The sequence below is a fragment of the Dama dama genome, chromosome 8 (genome assembly GCF_033118175.1).
Source record: "Dama dama isolate Ldn47 chromosome 8, ASM3311817v1, whole genome shotgun sequence".
In the NCBI taxonomy this organism is placed as follows: domain Eukaryota; kingdom Metazoa; phylum Chordata; class Mammalia; order Artiodactyla; family Cervidae; genus Dama; species Dama dama.
In genome coordinates this window covers 37,740,274-37,764,474 of record NC_083688.1, presented here as the reverse complement: position 1 = coordinate 37,764,474, position 24,201 = coordinate 37,740,274, and the positions used below count along the sequence as shown (strand labels likewise).

General features: G+C 39.4%; 1 protein-coding gene across 1 annotated transcript in view; it reads left to right on the top strand.

Annotated features, from left to right (window-relative positions):
* The window catches only part of PTH2R (parathyroid hormone 2 receptor), an 80,718-nt gene that overhangs the window by 41,199 nt on the left and 15,318 nt on the right, over positions 1–24,201 (top strand). The window contains exon 9 of the mRNA XM_061147932.1: positions 1,991–2,057. Within this exon, the coding sequence (XP_061003915.1) occupies positions 1,991–2,057 (67 nt within the window). The remainder of the gene's footprint in view (positions 1–1,990; positions 2,058–24,201) is intronic.

Here is a 24,201-nt window from a genome sequence, read left to right as displayed (position 1 = left end):
GTGTGGCTGGATCAGAATTAAACTTTGGTGTAGGAGTTTGGTCGAGTTAGCTGTAGTTCCTCCTTCCAATGGAATGTTGGGCTACTGAGCTCTCTCAGTACTGATATGGAAAGAAACTAAAGATATGCTATAAAAAGGAAAAGGCAAGTTACAGAACAGAATGTACATTGTATTTTTGTAAGATGGGGAAAATAAGATTATAATATCTGTATGTGTTTGTATATGCACAACAAAATACTGAAAGCATGCACAATAAAGTAATAAAAGATGTTAACCTATAAGCAGAAGGTCAAGGTCAGAGATAGACAGGAAGATGGGGAGGACTGAAATGTCTCAATGTCTGTCTTTTTATATAGGTTGATTTTTGAAATGAGAATATATTGCTTACATAAAAAATTAAAATTTTTGTTATTATATGTGTGCTGAAAATGTTTTCCTTTCAAGAAATAGTTGAAATAGCTTTTTATTATCCATAATTTGTTCAGTAATTTAAAAGTAACTTCTTAATATAAGTTTATCATCTGGAATTAAAAAATTGTCATTATATCACTAAAATTTCTTCATAAGATTTTATTTACTAATGCTACAATCAATATTAGGTCTAAGGAGACAGAAACTGAAGGCTTTTATTTATGTATCTTTAATTTTAAAAAACTCTTTAAAGTGCTATGTTAAAGTTTCAAGTGGAACTAGTTTTTCTCAACTCTGTTCCATTTATTCTAGTGTAAGACCTTTACCACAAACCAGATTGGGTGAAGTTCAACTTACTTTGAATTCAGTTAATTCAAAACATGTTTATTGGCTACCTAGATCCTGTGTATGTACCAGGCACTTATAACAGGAAACAAAAACAACAGCAATCTCTGCCTATCTAAACTCAGATTCTAGTTGGAGCGAGCAGGAAGCAGAAAATAAGTATAGCAAATAGGGAAATTATATACTGATGGCTTGGACGGTAAAGAATTTGCTTGCAATGCAGGAGACCTGGGTTCAATTCCTGGGTCAGGAAGATCTAAGATCCTTGGAAAAGGGAATGCCAACCCACTCCAGTATTCTGGCATGGAGAATTCCATGGACAGACGAGCCTGGTGATCTACACAGCCTGCAGGGTTGTAAAGAGTCAGGCACAGCTGAGCAACTAATGCATTTTTATTAATACTGTAAAAAAATAACTCTTAAAAAAAGAAGATAAAAGTCATGATGTTATACAAATATGAAATGACTACCTGTAGAGATTTTTTGACTAACTGACTAGTAAGCTAACCAGTAAGCTTAGCTTAGTAACCAGTAAGCTATTATAACTGGTTCAAAGGAGAAATAAAAGAATCACATGTTTATATTTAGTACTGTGAATGCTGAAATGATTTTACAAATAAATGTAAACACTGGTCAATATTCACAGATCACTAGTCACTTACATTTCACCAAACAGCTAATTTTCCTTTCTAGGGATAAAAATCATTTGTATTCGGTTTTCTTCTACATTCCTATTAACAAGGATCATTTGCTTTATTGTTAGTTGTATGTTGCATGTCTATGGATAAGAATGTATTAATGTCAGTGTCTTGCAGCCAATGGAGTGAATTCTGAAAATGGGAGGACTTTCTCTATCACCTATTAAACTCTGTTTAACTGTTATGGCTCATTCCAGTGATAACAAAAGTAAAGAATCAATGGTACCACATTTAGAAGACTAAGTTTTTGTGGCTTTGGAAACATAGTTTTGACTCTTGTTATATAAATAATACACCACTATTTATAATACTTATCCCCAAAGGGTAGTTAATAGTATAGAAAGCAGGACTCACTACCTTTTTTCCCCACTGGGAGTTTTAGGAGCTTTTTTTTTTATTTGTTATTTTTTTGGTCTACCTGTTTCTTAATCACAATCCTGGGTATGGAGTTTCTGGTAAAACTTAAAATGCTACTTAATTCTTATTGCTTATTTGCTTTGCCAGTCTATTCATGGAAGTTCTTTTTCATGTCTCAGATGCTGGGAACTTAGTGCTGGAGACATCAAGTGGATTTACCAAGCCCCAATATTAGCTGCTATCGGGGTAAGTTTAAAAGCCTGTATAGTTTTAAAAAAAGAAAAACAAGATGCATAATTAAACTTCTGCTAAAATTCAGAGAAAATTTGTTGGTCACTTTGTTTATAAAAGTTTAGGAAACCTCACGTTATATAATAGCTATTGAGAAAGTCTGGGTTGGGAATTAGATCCTTGTTCCTGGCTGACACTGAGATCCGAGAAGAAAGCACGTATACTCCCTTTAATCTGCTAGCACATAGGAAAAATTCTGGGACTTAAAAATATCTGTGAACATTTACAGGTTCAAGCAGTTGGGAAGTCCTTAAACTCTTCTCTTTTTTCAGCCATTATTTTATAATGTTCTGATCACCTGGTAATAGGTCAGGAGGAGAGGTCAAGATAGAATAGCAAGAGAACAAGAATTATAGAGAGGGAAATAAGAGAGTATAATTTGTTATAAAGCATTGTCTAAAGCTTTTATCTGACATAGTTTCCCAAAGGAGTTAAGAGAATTCCACACTGATGTGTATCCTCTAATAGGTAATAAGAAAAAGACTAGACTTGGCAATCATATTGCATGGGACCTTATCTGCCTGTAATATTTCAAGTGTATATTACAGTAGATTTTTGTCTGAAGGCTTGTCATTTGTTTGCAGATTTTGTGTGTGTCAGTTGCTCAGTTGTATCTGACTCTTTGTGACCCTGTGAACTGTAGCCTGCCAGGCTCCTCTGTCCATGGGGATTCTCCAGGCAAGAATACTGGAGTGGGTTGCCATGCCCTCCTTCAGGGGATCTTCCCAACCCAGGGATTAAACCTGCATCTCTTACATCTCTTGCATTGGCAGGCAGGTTCTTTACCCACTAAGCCACCTTACTCACATCACCAATACAGACGAGAAGTTTACATGCTGAGTTTTCTAGATTGCAATGTGAAACAGTTAAGTTAGGTGATTATGACTGAGGGAGTTAACAGTCGTTCAGATGTATTTGACTCTGTGACCCCATGGACTGTAGCCCACCAGACTCCTCTGTCCATGGGATTTTACAGGTGAGAATGTTGCAGAAACCAGCAATCCAGAAACCAAGCACTACACTTGGAGAGTAGGAGAACCCATGTTTATTATGCTGGCGGGCCCAAAGGAGTTAACACTCTAAGCTCTGAGCCCCGAACAAAGGGATTTTATGGACAGACTATAGTGGGCAACACTAGCTGTTAATAGGCTGATTTAAACTAAGGGATTTCGTGCGAGGGAACAGCAGTCAAGATGGGGAGGGGAATGCCTGACCTTTACACAGACAGGTATGATTAAGCAGGTTTGCATGGGCGGGGCAGTTGCAAACAGTAGGACGAGGGTGAGTGAGATAAGCTCCAGTTCTTAGTATTGTAAGTTCCCACTTTCTGAGACTGTGTGACCTATGTGATCCAGACTTCGCAAGGAGCAAGCTGAGTTACAGAGGCAGAAGGAGCAGGAGGTTATGTAAAATTTTAAGTTTTCCTCTTCAAGAATATTGGAGTGGGTTGCCATTCCCTTCTCTAGCTGATCTTCCTGACCAGGGATCGAACCTGTGTCTCCTGCCAGTGTCTCCTGCATTGGCAGGTGGCTTCTTTACCACTAGCGCCACCTGGGAAGCCCCTAGGTGATTACAGAGATTCTGAAAGATTCACCATTGGTGAAAGGGAACCAGAAATGATGGTACAGTCAATAAATTTTGAAGGAAACTTGAGTGGGATGTCATTTTCATCTTCTAGAACTAAAATTACACAGATCAAAAATTCTTAAATCTTTTTTCCATATTAGAACATCCATTTAATTTCAAAAATCAGAGAAGAGATTCACGAGCACCTTTCTATTCACTTGAAGCTACCTTTTTGTTTCTTTATTACAATTCAGGGTTATCTCAATTTCTTTTAAGGTTTCCTCATTTTATGGTGGAAACAGCCTGTGTGGGAAGAGATGCTCCTAGAGCCCAGGTCTCAGCTCCTGGAGTGCAGTGCTCCTTCTTCTGAGCTCTTCTGAAGCCTGAAAGATGATGCTAATAATAACAACATACATAGCCAAGAGCTTACCACCACTGGGCACTGTTTTATACACTTTATTTACATTGATTGCATTGATTTACATTGATCTAATCTTACCAATAACTCTAAATGAGGAAACTGCCCAAGGTCACTCAGCTAGTAAGTGGCGGAGCTCGGATTTGAACATCGGGGCCAGCGTCCCTAACTAGTGAGCTCCGTACACTTGTGATAAAAGCCAGCACTCTTGATAGTTCAGAGAAGACCCTGTCCTTCGTGCTCACACTCCTTTATGTGCCTGCCTTTGCCTCGTTGTTTCCCTTTCGGTTCCTTGAACTTTTCGATGTCTGCCCCTCTCAGGACTGTTCTTCATTTTGCACTATACACCTGGAAGGCTGAGATATGCTGCCTTCTACTCCTCACTGTAAATGTCACTTCTCCATTGTGGCCTCCCTTATGGTCTCCAACTAAGTTAGTTCACCTGTTATAACCCAAGGGTTTGCCTGGTGGCTCAGTGGTAAAGAATCTGCCTCAATGTAGGAGACCTGGGTTCAATCCCTGGGTCAGGTAGATCCCCTGGAGAAGGGCATGGCAACCCACTCCAGTACTCTTGCCTGGAGAATCCCATGGATAGAGGAGGCTGGCAGGCTGCAGCCCATAGGGTTGCACAGAGTCGGACATGACTGAAGCGATTTAGCAGCAGCAGTATTATATCCTGCAGAGCCTGGTGAGGTTTTTCCTTTTCAAGATCATCATCTAGTATAATGCTTTGGATTATTTGTTGAATGCTTTTCTTGCCCACTAAACTGCAAGGTTTATGTGAATAAGAACCATATTTTTCTCCATGTCTATATTCTAATGCCTAGCAATTTGCCTGAAATGGAGTGGCCACTCCATAAACACTTGCTGAAAAAATAAAACTTGTGTACAAAGTAAATAATCTGCAGAAACAGTAAGAAGTGAAATAAGAGCACAAAGCCAGTATAATTGCAGAACTTTTGAGTTCATTTCACACAATCTTTTTATTTTCTTAAAAAGGAAACTAAAGTCCACACACATACAGGTCACACAGCCAGTGTGACAAAACAAAGACTATAACCTGCATTTTTGGACCATGTTTTTTTCACTTACATATCCAAAGCATATAAAAATCTTTCTCAAAATTATGGGGAAATAATCTTTTTATTCTTATGGCTACATTTATAGTTTTTTATATGTTAAATTTAGGATAAAATTTTGTTTTTTAGTCTTGCATTGCACATAGTATGAATGAGAATTCATAGGTTCTGACTTGAAGAAGTCATATCAAGAGAACTGAATTTTAGAGAGAATTACAGACTTGAGTACAAGTTTGGAAGAAACCACTTGATTTGGGACTCATGAAATCTAAAACTGTTGTTGATCAGTCACTCAATTGTGTCCAACTCTTTGTGATGCCATGGACTGCAGTATGCCAGGCTTCCCTGTCCTTCACCATCTCCCAGAGTTTGCTCAAACTCTTGTCCATTGAGTCAGTGATGTAATCCAACCATCTCATCCTTTGTCATCCCCTTCTCCTCCTGCCTCTATCTTTACCAGAATCAGGGTCTTTTCTAATAAGTTGGCTCTTCACGTCAGGTGGCCAAAGTGGAGCTTCAGCTTCAGCACCAGTTCTTCCAAAGAATATTCAGGACTGATCTTTAGGATGGACTGGTTTGATCTCCTTGCCATCCAAGGGACTCTCAAGAGTCTTCTCCAACATCGCAGTTAAAAAGCATCAGTTCTTTGGTGCTCAGCCTTCTTTATGGTCCAACTGTCACATTTGTACAAGCCTACTGGAAAAACCATAGCTTTGACTAGATGGACCTTTGTTGGCAAAGTAATGTCTCTGCTTTTTAATCTGCTGTCTAGGTTTGTCATAGCTTTTCTTCCAAGGATGAAAGTTCTAAAACTGTAGCACTGTGGTTTTTTGTGTTTTGTTCATATGTGGTACAATTATGTTTGAAAGTAGTAATTTTCGTTCTGAAAATAAATGTCTAACCATAACTAATTATTCACCTGCAGCATCTTGATGTTGACTCAAAGACGATTTACAAAAGTTTCCTATATAGCATTAAAGTATGAGAGGAATATTTCCTAATCAACAGCAGGACTTGGAGCATCATCTTGGTGCCCGGCCTCCCAGAGTAGTCTTATAAGGAACAGGTTGCTTGGCCGGCAGGGCAGGAGAAGCCGCGGGTGGGACAGCACCTTCTAGAAGTGGTCAAGGTGAAGTTGGCAGATGTGATAAATCCTGACCCAGCAGGGCACGGCCCCCCAAGACATGGGGACCTACATTGTCACTGGTGTCAACCAGGAGAGAGTCTGTAATGGCTGAAGGGAAATAAAACCACAGACGAAAGTACAGACTGCAAACTGAGCAGAATTGCTCTTGAGCATTTACAGGTTGGTGTTGAAGATGCCCATAATATGGGGTGGAGAGAGGTTTGGTCCTCACAGCAACCACATCTTGAATTTATAGGTTAGGGAAAAGGAAAACAGAAACTCTTTGGTGTTTGTCTTTACTTATTACCTTCATCCTGTGTTAGTCGACTTCATCCCTTCATCCTCATATTCATCATCCTCTGATATGTGATCAAAGTGATCAAATGGTCTTGTGAGTCCTTGCTCAATTTCATTTTAACAAGAAGTCTTTTCTTTTGTCCCTTGACAGAGTTAAATGTCTTACTTTCTGTTTATTTGATGAAGGACTATTTTAGGGTCTTTTTTGCTTTAGGTTTTATCGCAAAACCTTTTCTTCCTTAACCCTCAAACAGCTTTGAGACTGGGATTTTCATTTTCTTAGTTTGAGTCCAAGAGCAGCTATGTAACTATTAATAGCTTAGGTTTATACGTTTATAAAGTGCTGAGGCCAGAGTCAAATTCAGGCAATATATTATAGTTACAGAGCCCATAGATTTCTCTGTTTGTGGTAATTGAATTTAAGCTCAGCCAGTGTTTGCCAGATTGAGAGCACATGCCCTGGTGCATAGAGGACTGATTAAGTAGTACATGCAATATTATTAAGTAATGTCGAGACATATACTGAGAATATTGGTCCTTCTCCAACTCTTCTGAACATATCTCAGAGACAGTCTCATTTTGGTACCGGTCTTTAATACTCTTCTATTATGTGTGCTATCTTCCTTTGGGGAATGGAGGTGGGGGACAGACAACCCAGTCTACATAAAATTTCACATGACTTGTTTCCACTGTATTTATTTTTATAGTTGCCACTTGCTTATAGCAGCTTCTACTGGATTTCCATTTATGGTAATGATATGAAATTTAAATTTTTAAACTTTAATAAAAGTAGACTGAAGAAGGGTATCAAGTAAATAAAAGTGGATGAATAATACTGATACAGCAAAATCATGGTGGTGGCACTCTAAGCCACTTGGAAAATGCTGAACTAGGCACATTCCCTTGACAATTAAATTTGAAGTGTTTGCAAAAGACTTGACAAGTGTAACCAGTAGTTGTGAAGACTAGTTGTTTCATGTGATCAGGGATTTTAAAAATATAGAAGGACGGGTCATGTTTTCTGTGGCTGGCTGGCTGGGTGCGTTTGTGGAAAATGCAGGAGAGTAGACTGGAAGTGGAGAGGGGTTGAATCATGATTGGCCTTGTTTTCTGTGCTAAAAGGACACTGGAATTTTCCTTAAAATTGTGATGAGACTTTGGAAGATTTTGAGCAGGTTAGTGATCAGATTAGATTTGGGTTTTGACCTAACGGGGATGGTATCTAGGCACAGGATGCTTCTAACCCTGGAGATAACTGCAGAGGAAGTCTGCTCACCGCAGGCTTCCTATACAAAGAAGGGTGGGCTGAGTCAAGCAAGCTCAGTATTCTTTCCACGTTCACTCATCATATGCTTTAGTCCATCACCTCCAGGGCTGGAGAGAGTAAGGGGGGTGGGGAGAGAAGTGCACATCAGTTGAGCTGCCTCCCCTGCAAGGAAAGATCAAGAACAGGGGTTAAATGAACTAGTCTGGAGGTATGGACATCTGTTTAAGAGAGCTATTAGCTATTCACTTTTAAGTACATAATTCTATCTGATTAACTCTCACATCAATTATGATATTTTGAAGGTCCTCAGATTTCTCTCTGAGAGGTCATTTTCTTCATGTAGCTTTCCAAAGAAAGATACAAGCATTAAAGAATTATGTTAAAATTGGAACAACCATAAACAGTGTTAAACTAAGGTGGGCAGCAAAGGGACATCAGTACTTTAGTAGCTGGTGAACATGAGCACGGTGACAGCAATCCAAATCTTTTTCTTCTTCTGATAGGAGTCAGACCCATCTCTTCCATTCACATAAATCCATTCCTTTGGAGACATCACAAACTCCCAAAATATTTTTCTGTACAATGTGTTGCTTCATCTTAGCAGAACCAAAATGTAAATGCAATAAGAACTATTTATTTTAAGAAACCAAGAAAAGGTGTCATTGATAAAAATTATTACTGATTTTAATGTATCATGAATTTTAATGTATCACTATTTAATAATACATCTTTTATACTTGGGAGCTTCCCAGGTGACTCAGTGGTAAAGAATCTGCCTGCCAATGCTAGAGACACAGGAAACACAGGTTCAATCTTGGGTCTGAAAGATCCCCTAGAGTAGGAAATGGCAAACCGCAGCAGTATTCTTGCCTGGAAAATCCCATGGACAGAGGAACCTGTGGACTATAGTCCATGGAATTGCAAAGAGTCGGATATGACTGAGCACACATGCAACACAACTTTTATACTTGGAGGGTATACATTTATTCGAGTTACTTTTCTTATGGTACGTACATCTAAGCAATGTCGGAGGGGTGAAATAGAAAATCCAAAATTCAGTCTTAAAGCAACCCAAAACTTTCATTAAAGAGACAGAAATGCGAAATCAGGGCCAGCCACTTGCTGAGATATTAGAATTTATGTACTTGTTTTTCTACAAGCAGTAGTTTATTTCCTGGTAACACCCCAAAAATAAGCCATAAAATAAAAAATGTACATGTTGGAAAGCATTTTTTGGATCTCTTGCCTGATAATAATCTGTCAACACTATTTCAGAGATTTTGATCTTTAAATAATCCTACAGAAAATTGATAACTGTGAGAGCATATAGTTTGGTTTATACATGTTGATGGATTTTAGGAAATTACAGGGCAACAGTCCCTTCCTTCCTTCCTTCCTTCCTTCCCTCTCTCTCTCTCCCCTCCCCTCCCCCCTTTCTTTCTGTTATTGGTATATTTGCTTGTTTTTAGATGTCTGTCATGGATTACAGCAGCATTGTGTACCCAAGCTAAGGACTAATCTCTGGTCAACAAGTAGTTTGTGATGTTTGTCATGGGCTTGCTCATCCTATGCGTAATGATCTAATTTAAGTGACTAAGTAGTAGCCCTTGAAGAGACTGCATGCTATTTAGAGTGCATTAAATGGTGAGGCTCCAGACTTTCATCTTTTTCTTATACATGTTTTGTTCATGTACCTATCAAAGGATATTTCAGGGAATTCCAGCAAATGGAATAAGATGGTACTTTTACTAATTCCTTTAAGAAGAGTTTTACAGTGATGAGTTAAAAAAAATAATACCCAGTGTACTTTATGAAATATAAAAAGAAGGGGACAGACAGAGTACAAGCACCCCAGCTGCTGTTGAGTCAGTGATTCATTTCCGCCCAGTGGTTATTAAAGAAAGCTTAGTGATGAAGCACAAGAGGGGAGGGTGGGAGGAATGACTGATAAGGAAGGAATTTAAAGTAAAATGAATGAAATTTAATTTCTAATCTTTGATGGAGTTGCAAATACAAAAAAATTTTTTTTTCCCCTAGAGGAAAATCTCTGATCCATAATCCCTTTCCTCTTCTAAATAAGTCAAATATAGAACTTCAAGTGAAATTAAAGCTTAAGCATTTACCCATAAGTTGCAAATTGAATTCCAGCTGATAAGAATTGAGTTAAATATTTTATCATCATGCCTGTTATAAAGATAATCAAGTGATAATAGTTGATAAAGATTAAGGAGTTTATTATCTATCATTAAATGTTCACTTAGAACTGATGTACATATAAACAAAGCAGACACATTTCCTATGTTCATGATACTGAAAAAGAAACCAATGTATGGGGTGAGATGTGATGTATTCAGAGGATCTTTGAGGACAGCTAATACATAGCATCCCTCTTTGCTGCTCAGATTCTAAACAAGTCGAGATATAAAACAAAAGAGGAGAGAAGAGAACCAAAGCAAAATCCTCAGAGCTACTGGAGTCTGGGGTGATCTTCCATCTGTCGGTGCAGTGGGCCTGTTGAAGAAGCCCGTAATTAGGCAGCATCTGCCCACTCAGGCACAGGATGTTGAGATGCTGAGATGCTGCAGAGCAAGTCTGCTCACTGCAAGCTGCCAAAGTAAAGAAGGATGAGTTGAATTTAACAGAATTAGTATTCTTCCTGCATTCACTCATCAAATACTTCAGTCCATCTCCTCTAGGGATGGAGACAGTAAGGTGGAGCGGGGAGAACAGAAGGGCACATCATTTGAGCTATCTTCCCTGGAAGGAGAGATCAGGAATGGGGAGAAAGAGAACCCTCCCCTTTATGTATTCAAAGGCACTGATGAAAATTTTAAGTGTAAATAGACAGCTTTACAGATTCTTTAGCTTAGATGGTGAAGAATCTGCCTGCAATGCAGGAGACCCGGGTTTGATTCCTGGGTCAGGGAGATCCCCTGGAGAAGGAAATGACAGCCCACTCTAGTAATCTTGCCTGGAGAACCCAGGCAATGGAAAGAGGAGTCTGACGGGCTGCGTCCATGGGGTTACAAAGAGTTGGACAGGATTGAGTGACTAACAGTTTCAGTTTCAGATATTTTTAAAGATATTTTAAAACAGTGGACTTTCTTGTACATAAATTTTGACTTCTTTCTCTACTAAACTCTTTTGTGATAGACATTTAGAAGTGAAAATTCTACTCTGAAGTGGGTGTGCTAGTTTACCTCAATACAAGTAGGGTTTAGAGAGTGCCCATTTCATTCACTCATTTAACAAATCTTGGTTAAGACCAAGAACACTGCAGAGGCTGTGTGAGCAATGGGGATGAGATGATGGGAAAACAGACACCAGTTTCTCCTTAAACTTATTCATAGTGGGTTAGTGCATGCAAGTGACTCATGTGTGACTCTTTGTGACCCCATGGACTATAGCCCGCCAGGCTCCTCTGTCCATGGAATTTTCTATGCAAGAATACTGGAATGGGTTGCTATTTCCTTCTCCAGGGGATCTTCCTGAGTCAGAGACTAAACCTTCCTCGCCTGTGTCTCCCGCACTGGCAGCCGGATTCTTTACCACTGCACTACGTGAGAAGCCCATGGGGGTGAGACAAGATTTAAATGTGACAAGAGCTAGGGTGGGAATGGGGTGTCAGGAATAGCTTTTGAGAAAAAGTGACATTCAGGCTAAAGCCTGAGAATGAGCTGTCCTAGTAAGGATGGGAGAGCAGGGGGAGTGGGTAGAATGATTCCGGTAAACGTGATTCTAAGAGCAGTCTTTGAGATGGCCTAAAGAACCACAGGTTTCACAGCTGAAATTTTGAATTTGAAATTCATCTGTGGTTCACTTTGAATAAATCTTTAAAAACATAATTGAGAGAGAATCTAATATTTATATTTGCATTTTTTAAAGCCACATTTGCACAAAATGAATTCTGTGTGCTGCTACTGGCTTATTCTGTGTGCTATAGGACTTCCTGGTGGCTCAGTCAATAAAGAATTTGTCTGCAATGCAGGAGACCCAGGTTTGATCCCAGGGTCAGGAAGATCCCCTGGAGAAGGACATAGCAACCCACTTCAGTATTCTTGCCTGGGAAATCCCTCCAGGGAATGCTTTTGTTGAATTCCTTGGAATTCTCTTTTGGGCTTCCTTGAGAGCTCAGTTGGTAAAGGATCCACCAAAATTAAGCAAAATTTTCCCTTCAAGAAGGTTACTTGAGATACGCAAGGATCCTCTTGAGTGATTTTTCTCTCTCTAAATGACATTTCTTTATTTAAAAGAAATTTAAAAATCTCCACAGAATGTGAGTTGTTGTTTTTCATTCCTTTTCCCAATATATAGTGTCATTTTTCCTTCTATAGGCTCAAATCTTTCTCTACAGAGCAGGATCTTTTTCTTTTTATGTCTTTATTGGTTTGTTCTATTTATCATTTTATTCAGAAAGAGAAATAATCTTCATAATGACTTTCAATTCTGTGCCCTCCGTGGAGACATCTATCCCTCATCACAAAAGTCTTTGTTCTTCATTCTTCCATTTGAGAAGATTCTTCAAGTGTCTTCTAAATTGCTAAATCCATTTTCCTGCTCTGTTAGACCTAATGTTTGTGTTTCTAATACTGATTTTTAAAACCTGGTTAGCAAAGGAGAAAAGGAAAGATATACCCATTTGAATGCAGAGTTCCAAAGAATAGTAAGGAGAGATAAGAAAGCCTTGCTCAGTGATCAGTGCAAAGAAATAGAGGGAAAAATAGAATGGGAAAGATTAGAGACCTCTTCAAGAAAATTAGAGATACCAAGGGAACATTTCATGCAAAGATGGGCTCAATAAAGGACAGAAATGGTATGGACCTAACAGAAGCAGAAGATATTAAGAGATGGCAAGAATATATAGAACTGTACAAAAAAGATCTTCATGACCCAGATAATCATGATGGTGTGATCACTCACCTACAGCCAGACATCCTGGAATGTGAAGTCAAGCAGGCTTTAGGATGCGTCACTATGAACAAAGCTAGTAGAGGTGATGGAGGTCCAGTTGAGTTATTTCAAATCCTGAAAGATGATGCTGTGAAAGTGCTGCACTCAATATGTCAGCAAATTTGGAAAACTCAGCAGTGGTCACAGGACTGGAAAAGGTCAGTTTTCGTTCCAGTCCCCAAAAAAGGCAATGCCAAAGAATGCTCAAACTATCGCACAATTGCACTCATCTCACACGCTAGTAAAGTAATGCTCAAAATTCTCCAAGCCAGGCTTCAGCAATACGTGATTCGTGAACTTCCAGATGTTTAAGCTGGTTTTAGAAAAGGCAGAGGAACCAGAGATCAAATTGCCAGCATCTGCTGGATCATCGAAAAAGCAAGAGAGTTCCAGAAAAACATCTATTTCTGCTTTACTGACTATGCCAAAATCTTTGACTGTGTGGATCACAATAAACTGTGGAAAATTCTGAAAGAGATGGGCATACCAGACCACCTGACCTGCCTCTTGAGAAACCTGTATGCAGGTCAGGAAGCAAGAGTTAGAACTGGACATGGAAAAACAGACTGGTTCCAAATAGGAAAAGGAATATATCAGGGTGTATATTGTCACCCTGCTTATTTATTTAGTGGCTACACCAGGCTCTTTATCCACAAACATTATTTCATTAAACCTTGTAACAGTGTAAAAAAAAAAATGCAGCAAACTCCCCAAAACTTGATTAAAGAAGACACCCACCAATCAGTCCATCAGTTTGATAGCTAAAATGACAATCAAGTGGAATATGGAAAGAATTAAGAAAAACTAAGATTAAAAGAACTTGCTGCCTTAAAAGACAGGTAAACAAAATATACACGTGCACATACACTCGCTTAACAGTTGAATGAAATTCAAAAATAATTATTAAAAATAATTTAGGAAAGAATAGTATGTAAATTATATATGCAGAATACATCATAAGAAACGCTGGGCTGCAGAAGCACAAGCTGGAATCAAGATTGCTGGGAGAAATATCAATAACCTCAGACATGCAGATGACACCACCCTTATGGCAGAAAGTGAAGAACTAAAGAGCCTCTTGATGAAAATGAAAGAAGAGAGTGAAAAAGTTGGCTTAAAGCTCAACATTCAGAAAATGAAGATGATGCCATAACTTCATGGCAAATAGATGGGGAAACAGTGGAAACAGTGACTGATTTTATTTTTCTTGGGCTCCAAAATCACTGCAGATGGTGACTGCAACCATGAAATTAAAAGACGCTTACTCCTTGGAAGGAAAGTTACGACCAACCTAGATAGCATATTCAAAAGCAGAGACATTACTTTGACAACAAAGGTCTGTCTAGTCAAGGCTATGGTTTTTCCAGTGGTCATGTATGGATATGAGAGTAGGACTATAAAGAAAGCTGAGCGCCAAAGAATTGATGCTTTTGAACTGTGGTGTTGAAGAAGACTCTTGAGAGTCCCTTGGCCTGCAAGGAGATCCAACCAGTTCATCCTAAAGGAGATCAGTCCTGGGTGTTCATTGGAAGGACTGATGTTGAAGCTGAAACTCTAATACTTTGGCCACCTGATGGGAAGAGCTGACTCATTGGAAAAGACCCTGATGCTGGGAAAGATTGAGGGCAGGAGGAGAAGGGGACAACAGAGGATGAGATGGTTGGATGGCATCACTGACTCAATGGATGTGAGTTTGGGTAGGCTCCAGGAGTTGGTGATGGACAGGGAGGCCTGTCGTGCTACAGTCCATGAAGTTGCAAAGAGTTGGACACTACTTAGTGACTGAACTGAACTGATAAGTTAGATTCTTTCCTTCTTTTCTTAATTCTTTCTACTCTTTAAAAAATTTCTGTACCTCAATCCATTATCAACTCTCTTTTATGGGCAGTTTGGTGCAGTGGTTAACCGTCCATTCTGTACATCTGGGCTGCATGGGTTTCATTAGGGATCTCATCTTGCCAGCTGTGTGACCATACCTAATTTGTGTAAGCTGTGACTCAGATTCCTCACCTGCAAAACGGGGACAATAATATGCCTGCTTCATAGAGCTGTTGTGAAGACTGTCAATTCATCTGAAATACTTAGAATTGTAAGTAGTCAATAACTCAGTTTCTAATCAACCTATAGTCTATACTTTCCTAAATTATTTATAATAATTTTTAAAAAATTTCATTCAACTGTTATGTGAGTATATGTGCATGTGTGTATTTTGTTTACCTGTCTTTTAAGGCAGTAAGTTCTCTTAATCTTAGTTTTTCTTAATTCTTTCCATATTCCACTTGATTATCATTTTAGCTATCAAACTGATGGACTGATTGGTGGGTGTCTTCTTTAATCTAGTTTTTGGGAGTTTTCTGCATTTTTTTTTTCACTGTTACAAGGTTTTTGGATAAAGAGCCTGGTGTATCCACCAAATAAATATTAGTTCCCTTTCAGTTCAGTTCCGTTCAGTTCAGTCGCTCAGTCGTGTCCGGCTCTTTGCGACCTCGTGGACTGCAGCACACCAGGCCTCCCTGTCCATCACCAACTCCCGGAGTTTACCCAAACTCATGTCCACTGAGTCGCTGATGCCATCCAACCATCTCATCCTCTGTCATCCCCTTTTCCTCCTGCCCTCAATCTTTCCCAGCATCAGGGTCTTTTCAAATGAGTCAGCTCTTCACATCAGGTGGCCAAATTTCCCTTTCACTGTCAATGAATACAAGATCACCTACAGTTTAAATCAGTTTTGTCTAGATTATTGTTTTATTGGAGTGAAAGACAGACAAAGACTGAGTTGTTAAGCATATTACTTCATCTATTTTTAGGTCTATCATAGTGCCAGTCACTCAGAAGAGACTTAAAAACGTGCATTGCACTGTGCTTAAGTATATCACATGCTTTATTTATGGAATGTTGTGCTAACATTTATTTTCTTATTTAAGTTTTTTAAAAAAATTAATTTTAAAATTTTAATTGGAGGCTGATTAATTACTTTACTGTATTGTGGTGGTTTTGGCCATACACTGACATGAATCAGCCATGGGTGTACATGTGTTCCCCATCCTGAACCCTCCTCCCACCTTCCCACACCCCATCCCTCAGGGTTGTCCCAGTGCACCAGCTTTGAGTGCCCTGTTTCATGCATCAAACTCGGACTGGTGATCTGTTTCACATATGGTAATATACATGTTTCAATGCTATCCTCTCAAATCATCCCACCCTCGCCTTCTCCCTCAGAGTTCAAAAGTCTTTTCTTTATATCTGTGTCTCTTTTGCTGTCTTGAATATAGAGTCGTTGTTACCATCTTTCTATATTCCATATATGCATGATAACATACTATATTGGTGTTTTTCTTTCTGGCTTACGTCACTTTGTATAATAAGCTCCAGTTTCATCCACTTCATTAGAACTGATTCAAATGTGTTCTTTTTTAACAGCTGAGTAACACTCCATTGTGTATATGTACCACAACTTTCTTATCCATTCGTCTGCTGATGGACATCTAGGTTGCTTCCATGTCCTAGCTATTGTGAACAGTGCTGCAATGAACATTGGGGTACACATCTCTTTCAATTCTGGTTTCCTTGGTGTGTATGCCTAGCAGTGGGGTTGCTGGGTCATATGGCAGTTCTATTTTCAGTTTTTTAAGGAATCTCCACACTGTTCTCCATATGGCTGTATTAGTTTGCATTCACGCCAACAGTGTAGGAGGGTTCCCTTTTCTCCACACCCTCTCCAGCATTTATTGCTTGTAGACTTTTTGATAGCAGCCATTCTCACTGGCATATGATGGTACATCATTGTGGTTTTGATTTGCATTTCTGTGATAGTGAGTGACGTTGAACATTTTTTCATGTGTTTGTTAGCCATTTGTATGTCTTCTTTGGAGAAATGTCTGTTTAGTTCTTTGGCCTATTTTTTGATTGGGTTATTTTTCTGGTATTGAGCTGCATGAGCTGTTTGTATATTTTTGAGATTAATTCTTTGTCAGTTGCTTCATTTGCTATTATTTTCTCCCATTCTGAAGGCTGTCTTTTCACCTTGTTTATAGTTTCCTTTGTTATGCAAAAGTGTTTAAGTTTAATTAGGTCTCATTTGTTTCTTTGCTTTCATTTCCATTACTCTGGGAGGGGGGGTCATAGAGGATCTTGCTGTGATTTATGTCAGAGTGTTTTGCCTATGTTTTCCTCTAGGAGTTTTATAGTTTCTGATGTTACATTTAGATCTTTAATCCATTTTGAGTTTATTTTTGTGTATGGTGTTAGAAAGTGTTCTAGTTTCATTCTTTTACAGGTGGTTGACCAGTTTTCCCTAAAGAGATTGTCTTTTCTCCGCTGTATATTTTTGCCTCCTTTGTCAAAGATGAGGTGTCCATAGGTGCACAGATTTATCTCTGGGCTTTCTATTCTGTTCCATTGATCTATATTTCTGTCTTTGTGCCAGTACCATACTGTCTTGATGACTGTAGCTTTGTAGTATAGTCTGAAGTCAGGCAGGTTTATTCCTCCAGTTCCATTCTTCTTTCTCAAGATTGCTTTGGCTGTTTGGAATTTTTTGTATTTCCATAAAAATTGTGAAATTATTTGTTCTAGTTCTGTGAAAAATACCATTGGTAGCTTGATAGGGATTGCATTGAATCTATAGATTTCTTTGGGTAGTATACTCATTTTCACTATATTGGTTTGTCCAATCCATGAACATGGTATATTTCTCGATCTGTTTGTGTCATCTTTGATTTCTTTCATCAGTGTTTTATAGTTTTCTATATATAGGTCTTTTGTTTCTTTTGGTAGATTTATTCCTAAGTATTTTATTCTTTTTGTCGCAATGGTGAATGAGATTGTTTCCTTAATTTCTCTTTCTATCTTCTCAGTGTATAGGAATGCAAGGGATTTCTGTGTGTTAATTTTATATCCTGCAACTTTACTATATTCATTGATTAGCTCTAGTAATTTTCTGATGGTGTCTTTAGGGTTTTCTATGTAGAGGATCTTGTCATTTGCAAACAGTGAGAGCAGTGAGAGTTTTACTTCTTCTTTTCCAATCTGGATTCCTTTTATTTCTTTTTCCTCTCTGATTGCTGTGGCTAAACCTTCCAAAACTATGTTGAATAGTAGTGGTGAGAATGGGCACCCTTGTCTTGTTCCTGACTTTAGGGGAAATGCTTTCAGTTTTTTGCCATTGATGGTAATCTTTGCTGTGGGTTTATCATATATGGCTTTTATTATGTTGAGGTATGTTCCTTCTATTCCTGCTTTCTAGAGAGATTTTATCATAAATGGGAGTTGAATTTTGTCAAAGACTTTCTCTGCGTCTATTGAGATAATCATATGGTTATTACCTTTCAATTTGTTAATGTGGTGTATCACATTGATTGATTTGCGAATATTGAAGAATCCTTGCAACCCTGGGATAAAACCCACTTGGTCATGATGTATGATCTTTTGACTATGTTGTTGGATTCTGTTTGCTAGAATTTTGTTGAGGATTTTTGCATCTATGTTCATCAATGATGTTTGCCTGTAGTTTTTTGTTTTTGTGGCATCTTTGTCTGGTTATGGTATTAGGGTGATGGTAGCCTCAGAGAATGAGTTTGGGAGTTTGCCTTCCTCTGCAATTTTCTGGAAGAGTTTGAATATAACAGGTGTTAGCTCTTCTCTAAATTTTTGGTAGAATTCAGCTGTGAAGCCATCTAGTCCTTGGCTTTTGTTTGTTGGAAGATTTTTGACTACAGCTTCTATATCTATGTTTGTGATGGATCTGTTAAGATTTTCTATTTCTTCCTGGTTCAGTTTTAGAAGGTTATACTTTTCTAAGAATTTGTCCATTTCTTCCAAGTTGTCCATTTTATTGGCATATAGTTGCTGATAGTAGTCTATTGTGATCCTTTGTATTTCTGTGTTGTCTGTTGTGATTTCTCCATTTTCATTTCTAATTTTGTTGATTTGATTCTTCTGTCCTCCCCCCTCCCTTTTTTGATGAGTCTGGCTAATGGTTTGTCTATTTTATTTATAGAACCAGCTTTTAGTTTTGTTGATTTTTGCTATAGTCTCCTTTGTTTCTTTTTCATTTATTTCTGCCCTAATTTTTTTATGATTTCTTTCCTTCTGCTAACCCTGGAGTTCTTCATTTATTCTTTTTCTAGTTGCTTTAGGTGTAAAATTAGGTTATTTATTTGATTTTTCTCTTGTTTCTTGAGGTAAGCTTGTATTGCTATGAACCTTCCCCTTAGCACTTCTTTTACTGAATCCCATAGATTTGGGGTTGTCGTGTTTTCATTTTCATTTCTTTCTGTGTGTATTTTGATTTCCTTTTTGAGTTCTTCTATGATTTGTTTGTTATTCAGAAGTGTGTTGTTTAGCCTCCATATGTTTGCATTTTTAATAGTTTTTTTTTTTCCTGTAGTTGACATCTAATCTTACTGCTTTATGATCAGAAAAGATGCTTGGAATGATTTCAATTTTTTTGAATTTACCAAGGCTAGATTTATGGCTAGATTTATGTGATCTCTCCTGGAGAATGTTCTGTGTGCACTTGAAAAAAAGTTGAAATTCATTGTTTTGTGGTGAAATGTCCTATAGATATCAATTAGGTCTAACTAGTCCATTGTATCATTTAAAGTTTGTGTTTCCTTGCTAATTTCTGTTTGGTTGATCTATCCATAGGTGTGAGTGGGATATTAAAGTCTCCCCCTATTATTGTGTTATTGTTAATTTCCCCTTTCATACTTGTTAGCATTTGCCTTACATATTGTGTGCTCCTATGTTGGGTGCATTTATATTTATTCTTCTTGGATTTATTCTTCTTCTTGGATTGATCCTTTGATCATTATGTAGTGTCCTTCCTTGTCTCTTTTCATGGCCTTTATTTTAAAGTCTATTTTATCTGATATGAGCATTGCTATTCCTGCTTTCTTTTGGTCTCCATTTGCATGAAATATCTTTTTCCAGCCCTTCACTTTCAGTCTGTATGTGTCCCTTGGTTTGCGGTGAGTCTCTTATAGGCAGCATATATAGGGGCCTCGTTTTTTAGTTCATCCAGCCAGTCTTCTGGTTGGGGCATTCAACCCATTTACAGTTAACATAATTACTGATAAGTATGATCCCATTGCCATTTACTTTGTTGTTTTGGGTTTGATTTTATAAACCTTTTCTGTGTTTCCTGTCTAGATAAGATCCTTTAGCATTTGTTGGAGAGCTGATTTGGTGGTGCTGAATTCTCTCAGCTTTTGCTTGTCTGTAAAGCTTTTGATTTCTCCTTCATATATGAATGAGATCCTTGCTGGATACCGTAATCTGGGCTGTAGGTTTTCCTCCTTCATCACTTTAAGTATGTCCTGCCATTCCCTTCTGGCCTGAAGAGTCTCTTTTGAAAGATCAGCTGTTATCCTTATGGGGATCCCTTTGTGTGTTATTTGTTGCTTTTCCCTTGCTGCTTTTAATATTTGATCATTGTGTTTCATCTTTATTAGTTTGATCAATATATGTCTTGAGGTGTTTTACCTGTTTGGGACCCTCTGGGTTTCTTGGACTTGGTTAGCCATTTTCTTCCCCATTTTAGGGAAGTTTTCAACTATTATCTCCTCAAATATTTTCTCATGCCCTTTCTTTTGGCCTTCTTCTGGGACTCCTATGATTCGAATGTTGGGGTATTTAACATTGTCCCAGAGGTCTCTGAGGTTGTCCTCATTTCTTTTCATTCTTTTTTCCTTTCTGCTTCATTTATTTCCACCATTCTATCTTCCACCTCACTTATTCAATCCTCTGCCTTTTATCCAATCCTCTGCCACTTATCCAATCCTATTCTACTGTTGGTTCCCTCCAGAATGCTTTTGATCTCAGTTATTGCATTATTCACTATTGATTGACTCGTCTTTACTTCTTCTATCCTTGTTAAACATTTCTTGCATCTTCTCAGTCCTTGTCTCCAGACTATTTATCTGTCACTCCATTTTGTTTTCAAGATTTTGGATCATCTTTACTATCATTATTCTGAATTCTTTTCCAGGTAGACTCCCTATCTCCTTCTCTTTGGTTTGGTGGGCATTTATCATGTTTCTTTACCTGCTGAATATTTCCCTGCCTTTTCGTTTTGTTTAAACTGCTGTGTTTGGGGTGCCCTTTCTGTAAGCTGGAAGTTTGTGGTTCTTTTTTGTTGTGGAGCATGCTCCTTGTGGGTGGGGTTGGACTAGTGGCTTGTCAAGGTTTCCTGGTTAGGGGAGCTTGTGTCTGTGTTCAGCTGGATGGAGCTGAATCTCTTCTCTCTGAAGTGCAATGAAGTGTCCAGTAGTGAGTTTTAGGGTCTATGGGTTTGACATGGCTTTGGGCAGCCTGTCTTTTAATGCTCATGGTTGTGTTCCTCCTTTGCTGGAGAATTAGCATGGTATGTCTTGCTCTGAAACTTGTTGGCTCTTGGGTGGAGTCTGGTTTCAGTGTAGGTATGGAGGCTTTTGGATAAGCTCTTGTCTATTAATGTTACCTGGAATCATGCCTCTGGCTTTCAGTCTTATTCTTACAGTAGCCTCAAGACTTCTCCATCTATACAGCACAGATGATAAAACATCTAGGTTAATGCTGAAATAATTCTCCACAGTGAGGGACACCCAGAGAGGTTCACAGAATTACATGGAGAAGAAAAGAGGGAGGAGAGAGAGGTGACCAGGAGGAGAAGAGGGGGAATCAAAAAAGGAGTGAGCAATCTAGTCAGTAATCAATTCACTATGTGTGGTGGTCCCAAGATGGTGGAGGAATAGGATGGGGAGACCACTTTCTCCCCCACAAATTCACCATTAGATCATTTGAATGCTGAATAACTTTGACAAAACAACTTCTGAATGCTAGCAGAGGACATCAGGCACCCAGAAATGCAGGCTGTTCTCTTCAAAAGGAGATAGGACAAAATATAAAAGACAAAAAGAGAGACAAAAGAGTTAGGGATGAAGACCCATCCTGGGGAGGAAATCGTGAACAAGGAGAAGTTTCCAAACAGCAGGAAACCCTCTCACAGGTGGGTCTGTGTGGAGTTTTGGAATCTCAGAGGGCAACATAACCAGGAGGAAAAAAACCCCACAGAATATGTGCCTAACCTCAACTCCCAGCAGAGAAGTAGCCCAGACGCTCGTGTCCGCCACCAGCAAGTGGGGGTTGGACAGGGAGGCCCAGGCTGCATGCTTAGGGTAGGGACCTGGCCTGAGTGACCTGAGGACAATCTGAGGGAGGATAGCAACCCAAACTGTGGGATAACCAGAGAGAAAAAAAAGAACTTTCCCATGAAAGGCTCTAACCTAACACGCAGCCTGGCCTGCTCACAGAGCAAAGGATTGAGTGAATACCAAAGGAGAGCTAGCCGGCTCTATGAAATTTGCTTTAAAAATAGGGTCTTTTTTTTTTTCAAGGTAATAGTATGTTATAAAAATGAAAATTAAAGGAGTAATAAAGAAATTATAGATAAAAAAATTTTAAAAATAATAGTAGTAAAAATATTTCTAGGAATTTCTCTGGAGCTGTTGTGGGCAGTGTGGAGTCAGTTCAGTTTCAGATAGTTCCTTGTTCCAGCTTGTACTTGTTCTCAAGGTCTGTAGGCCCCTTCCAGTGCTTAGTCAATGTTAACTACAGGGTTTTAATCTATTGCACCTGTCACTTCCAGAATGGTTCCCTCTTTTTTATTTTGGCTTCCTCTGTTTGCAATTCTCTTTGGCATCTAATTTCTGCCCTGACATAAGGGGGCAAAGGTGGTCACTTATTTAGGTTCACTTGTTCATGTGTGTTGTGGGGAGGGAGAAACACTACAAACAAATATTGTGGGTGTGTGTGGGGAGTGCTTGCAGGGTATGGACCACACTGGGTTTGCCCCAGCTCACGGTGTGTGTGCTTTCCGGGTCTACACTGCTCAGGCTCCAGGGTGCTCTGCAGGGGTACTGTCCAAAGCAGACTGCATTTCATGCACTTCCCAGGTCTAAGCTGCTCAGGTTCAGGTTCTTGGGTACTCTGCAAGGGCACAGACTCGGTTGGGCATGCATTTTGTGCCCTTCCTAGGTTCGAGCAACTCAGACAACCAGGTGCTTGGCGAGTGCTCTGTCCCAGGTGGGCCGTGTGTCTTAATCACCTCCCCCATCCTGGCTTCTCGGGTTCCTGGTGCACCGCAAGAGCACCATCTCAGGTGTGCCATGTGAATCCTCTGGGGAGCTGATCTCAGGCTGCAACCCTCCTGGCAGGTGTCAATCATCCAGGATCCCAGGAAGACGTGGCTAGCAACTGGGAGCCTGCTCACAGTTTGGTGGAGGATGCCGGTCTCTGGGACCAAGATTGGAGCAGCCCCTTGCTTTCCACCTCTTGCTGTTGTCTGCCTGCCTCTCTGCCTCCAGCTGTGGGGAGGGACCTGTACACAGCAGGCTAGTTCTCCTTTGGTATTTGTTCAATCCTTTGTTCTGTGAGCGGGCCAGGCTGTGCATTATGTTAGAGCCTTTTGAGGGAAAGTTCTTTTTTTTTTCCTCTCTGACAATCCCACAGTTTGGGTTGCTATCTCATGTTAGCTCCCTCAGATTGTCCTCAGGGCATTCAGGCCTGGTTCTTACCCTAAGGACCGATGATGAGCCCGTACCTCCCTGTCCAGCCGAGCGCCTGGGCTACTTCTCTGCGGACAGTTGCGGTTAGGCGCCTATTCTGTTGGGTTTGTTTTTTTTTTTTTCTCCCAGTTATGTTGCCCTCTGGGATTCCAGAACTCCCCACAGACCCACCTATGAGAGAGCTTCCTGCTGTTTGGAAACTCCCTCCCCAGGACAGGTCTCTGTGCCTAACTGTTTTGTCTGTCTTTTTGTCTTTTATATTTTGTCCTACCTACTTTTGAAGAGAACAGCCTGCCTTTCTAGGTGCCTGGTGTCCTCTGCCAGCATTCAGAAGTTGTTTTGTGGATCATTGAATTCTCAGCATTCAAATGATCTTTTGATGAATTTGTGGGGGAGAAAATGGTCTCCCCATCCTATTCCTCCACCATCTTGGGACTGCCCCTAAGTTTGCTGCATTTACTTAGTATGGTCTACTGATTTGAGTACAGAGTCCCTGGTCATGGGCATCTTAATATAGATGGAGCTAAAGATTGGCTCATCTGTAGCCATTTGTAATTATTTATTTTCTAGGAATAGGGAATGGCAAATGACAGTACCCAGCTAGTATTGTTTGCATGGCTCTGCCTGCTTCAGCTCCTAGCACTTGGACCTTCACACCTACACAGTATCACTTCCACCTGCACTGTATTACCAGGGAGTATAGTCTTAAGGAAAGAGGAATTAATGAAGCATGAGTAAGTTTAGCCATTCAGAAAGTAGCACTCATACAATACACATGCAGTACCTTCTCACCTTCTTTTTGAAAACGTTTCTATAGATGTGAACCAAATATTGTAGTGGGAGAGGATA